The sequence below is a fragment of the Polyodon spathula genome, chromosome 26 (assembly GCF_017654505.1).
Source record: "Polyodon spathula isolate WHYD16114869_AA chromosome 26, ASM1765450v1, whole genome shotgun sequence".
NCBI lineage: Eukaryota > Metazoa > Chordata > Actinopteri > Acipenseriformes > Polyodontidae > Polyodon > Polyodon spathula.
The window spans coordinates 14,383,240-14,387,985 of NC_054559.1; the positions used below are offsets into that span (position 1 = coordinate 14,383,240).

The window sequence follows — 4,746 nt, forward strand, 5'->3', positions numbered from 1 at the left end:
TAGGGGGCTTAAGATACAATAATTACCTTTCTCTAGAATGCATGACAATGCAATAGAGCTGCTCTTGTAGTCTGCTTGATAGCGACCTAGATTTCGAGCTATATCTGTACAGATGTTTTCTCTCTCTAGTGCGCACCCACACATCAGCCCTCCCAGTAAAATGGCTTTTGTTCGAGGTGGGAGTCCCCTTTGAGATCTAAACACAGTTCACTTTAACCATACAGCATGTCTTTATGTGGTTGGTAGCGTGCTCTGTTCAGAACCACAGTGGCTGTTTCCACCCACGCTCCCCCTGGCTGGTTCATTTACTTGAAAAGAGAACAGGATGAATTTGTTTCACTTGTACCTTTGTTGAAGTTAAACGTCCCAGCCTAATGGACACGTAATATGTAATTTAAGAGTAATAAATAAATGAGAGTGGTTTGATTAGTTATAAGGACATTTAAATAAGCCATTCCTTATTAAAGAACGGTGAAAATGAAGACCCTGCGGTTCCTTAACACGGCTGGAAATAAGATTCCAGCTGGCAGCTTGAGCCATTTCTAGGTTCTAGTATTAACAAAAGGGATTAACTATCCAGTGGTGTCAAGCCTCTATTACTTCATTTTGTGTCAGAAAAGTAGTTTTAATAAAAACGGGCAATATAAAAATACATAACGTGCTTTATAATGTTACACTTGTTACCTGGGCCGTTTTCATGATGTCTAGGCGGTTAGAAGTTTAAAATTTGATCTAGGTCATTGCTGACTGATAAAACAATTAGGCTTTTATAATGGATGCTTATTTGCATTGCCAGTGGTTTACATGGCATTCCTAGAAAAACGAAGTACTAGAGAACAGGCGTTAAATTCAACTGAATATTAACAGGCACCTCTCCCATCCGTTCATCTTCCATAACACAGGCTAAAGCATTGAGAGCAATGTACATTTAACATTTTCGGGTATGTAATACCTTTGAACGTATTGTCTAACCCTGCTGTAGACAACATACTGCTATTTGTCCTTAATGCATTTCAAAATGGGTCATCGTGACAAGAGGTTTTATATCTGGAAATTTCCATGTGCATTTTATTCCTCAAATCAAACTGAACAAAAAAACAAGTTAGGTCTTTAGGAAAACAATGTTTGTTTTGTATTTGCTAGTGAAATGTCAGCTTACCTTTTATTGTAAAATACCAGTGGAGTTTATATACCATCATTGTTTTTGTGCTTTGACTTTGCATTTAATTAAAAAGAAGAGAAAAAAAATTGTTCAAAGTGTTTGAGACAAGCTGTATATTACCTATCACCTTGTAATTAGCAACAACAGAATACCTGTAATAACTAGTGAAATAGAAACAAAAAAACAAAAAAAACTCTGGATTAGGGCAGCCTGGATTAAGATTTCAACAGAGTTGCGTGTTTTGTATTAAAGAAGTTTGAACTGTGGAATAGAAATATACAACATCAAATTGAGCAATATCCCTTCCATAAAGCTGGCTTTGCTCAAAATGAAAGCTGGCACTGGTCAGGCAGTTTGATACTAATTGGGTAACTAATAGCAGATTTAAGATCCCAAAACAAATGTGCAGCTAACATGGTGGGTGGTACTATTGACAGCGCTTGCTAGTCAAAAATGCAGTACCTCTTCAAAAGAGAGAATGGGTTACTTATGGATCTAAATCCCTCTCGCACACTGAAATACAAATGTGGATCAAAACATTGTTGCAGCAGTTTGCATCAGCTTTGCTATGGGTTGGGTGTTGTATACTGGCGCTATGCTCATGACAATCCCCATATTCCTCTGGGCAGTATTTACAGCACAGTATTCTTCTGGAGACGCCCAGGCTCTGGGGAAAGATAAATGTGGCTGGCTTCATTGGAATGAAAAAGCATTAAAACACAAGACCCTGCATGATTTCCATTGAAACAGGACAATATCAAAAAGTTGATGTTTGAAAGAAAAATGAAAAAAAAAATGCAGACACCAGCTAGTTCTAAAATCCTTGGCTACCCAATCAAGGGTTCGGGTGGAGATTTCTTTCCATTGAAAATGACCAGTTAGTGCACTCTATCTAGCCCCTTTGCGATACTGTGTTGGGGACACAAAACTGGACATATAATTAGGATGTCCAGATATTTTTAAACCATCATTCCCACTGACAATTCCAGGCACCACTTGTGACTGAGTTTACCAACACCCCAGCCAGGTTTACAGCAAAAAAAAAAAAAAAAAAAAAAGGTTTGTCAACTATCAATTTGCTTTATAATGTAAAGGAAAAAGGGACTTTTAAATGACATTTTCCTGAACTATCATTACCAGCTCACTGACCAGGATAAACAATGTTAGTCATTTTTAAATATCTCTCTCATACACTTCATACATACAATCATAAACTTTAATGTAAAACTTGCAAGACAAGTAGACAATCCTTGATAAAGGCCCTATCCAAAACATGTTATGTTAATATAATAATATATGTTGACTTCCTTTAAATTATTTGGTTGGGATTTTAAAAATTTGTAAAGACGACAAAACGTACTAGTAGTGTAACTAGGAACAATCTTTTATAAAAATGTAATATTTTTACCATTTGAAATTGTAACCGCACCACGTGCACAGCAAAATACGCAATATATCAAGATCTTACAATTTTTATAAATTTCCTTTTTTTTCTGTTCATAGTCAGCGGAACCTTGACATGTAAGTTTCTAAACCTGTAAAAAAAAAATATTATATATATATATATATATATATATATATATATATATATATATATATATATATATATATATATACATACACATACAAACACACACTTGTGTTTTTTAAAATTAATATGGTTTCATTTCTTTGCACAAACACACAGAACAACAGATACAGAGGAGGTCAATCGGTACATAAGTGCTCGTCTGTTTCCTAATGCCTTCTTGATCCAAGAATCGCATCTTGACAGCCCTTAAAGGATGCCATGGAGTCGGCAGCAATGGTTTGGTAACCCATTCTATACACCAGCCACTGCAAACAAATAAAGAAAGACCCTCCTCGCCCTGAATCTCTCCACTCAACCTCCTGAATAAAGTGTCTACACCCTCAGTACTTGGTGGAAATACAGCTTGCACATAGACAAACATAATATATATTTGTATCATATTCTCTTGTCGTAATAGGGTTTTATTTTTTACTAATTGTATTATGTTACTTAATTTATTTGTTGAATCAAAATAATTAAATAAATACATACATTTAATAAATAAATATCTGGCAAGCAGAATTGCTTCTGTAGTGAACTTGAACTGCAGTCATTGTATGTAGCTAGGAACCTTTTTTCTTATAGTTCTAGATTCGTATCGGGATGGTTCTGAAGGACACACTTTATTGTTGTCCTTGTCGTATTAAAGTCCGTGTATGGAGTGAAATACAGGCAGCGAGCCATGTATTCTGAGTTGTTATAAAAAATGATACATGATTAATATCACATCAGGAACACAACTATGTTCACTGCGGGAGCGGAGAGTTTGATCAAACAGGCCAGGTAAAAATTCAACAATCGATATTTACACGAACGCAGCAAACAAAATGAGGAAGTGGATATACACTTGTTTTTCTTCTATTTTGTCAGAGAACTGACGGAATTTAACATTTTTGAAAAACTCTGGTTCGGAAGAGCTTTTTTTTTTTTTTTAATTTAGGTTGTGAGGTGGAAGTCCTGTAATGGTGGTGGCGTGGAAATAATTTCTGCAAAGGTTGAATAAAGAGTAGTGTCAGTTTGAAGGAGCTATTGCCAATGGGCCATTGAATAATGTATGTAGCAACATAGAGAGAAAGTAGACTTGTGTTTTATTGAATAAAAAAAAAAACATTTGGTTATTGTTTATCTTAACCTTTAATATATATATAATTCCAGTGGAGAACGCGATCCGAATTAGCGTTTCGTGCAGGTAGTAATCTGAGGGGATGTGGGCATCGTGTTGGGGTTTAGTTTAAACGAGTTTGGTTTTTAACTTGTGCCCTACAGAGAAATACAAGATGAAGACCTGCAGAAATTCTATATCCGTGTATCCAAACTCCTCCACGGTAAAGACTTCGGAAATGAAACCGTGGATTGCCTGCAGAGACTTTACCTCATTGTTTCAGCAACAAAATACAGCCGGGAGTAAGTGATGAGATGTTATTTTTTTTCCTTTCATATAGTAAGAGAAAGAAAAGCAATAAGGTGTTCTAGGTACAGATACTGACATGTGGCTTTTCTTCTATCACTGATGCTGGCCTCTGTGAGCTGGTGTGTGATTGGGTTGGCTTTGGTGTCTCCCTTAACCTTAGATTGCCCGAGGATGTCCTTCAGATGCTGCAGGACCTGCTGTGCTCCCCCAAGACCACTGAGCAGTTCCAGGCACTGTCTTGTGCCATTCTAAGGGAGAGCATTCCTTGTGACATCCGGAACCTATCCAGTGAGGAGGCTAACAGTAAAACCATGAGCCATGTAGCTGAGGTGACTCTTGCACATGTAAGCAACTTCAAAACAGTTTATGCTACCTGAGGATAAGTAATTATATAGTTCCAGTACTCTTGTATTAAAACATAAATGTTTCAACACAAACGTATTAGTATATTAGATTACTTTGCTAGTTCTCTGTATTCAGTGGAGTTATCTTTCCTCTACTAGTAGAGCGGTGTGCAGTTTGCATCAAGTGCATGGGTGTTTTTCATTCATTTTAGCTAACTTAACTGTTATACACATTGTCCAGCAGGAGGCAGTGATGTAC

At 36.6% G+C, this 4,746-nt stretch overlaps 1 protein-coding gene across 1 annotated transcript; it reads left to right on the plus strand.

Moving 5' to 3' along the window:
- The first annotated feature begins 3,308 nt into the window (after window positions 1-3,308).
- On the plus strand, window positions 3,309-4,520 carry LOC121300495 (AP-5 complex subunit zeta-1-like). Its single transcript, XM_041229064.1, has 3 exons — window positions 3,309-3,515; window positions 3,999-4,136; window positions 4,304-4,520. The coding sequence occupies exons 1-3, from the start codon at window positions 3,475-3,477 to the stop codon at window positions 4,518-4,520; spliced, it is 396 nt and encodes a 131-aa protein (XP_041084998.1). The 5' UTR covers window positions 3,309-3,474.
- Window positions 4,521-4,746: the final 226 nt, after the last annotated feature.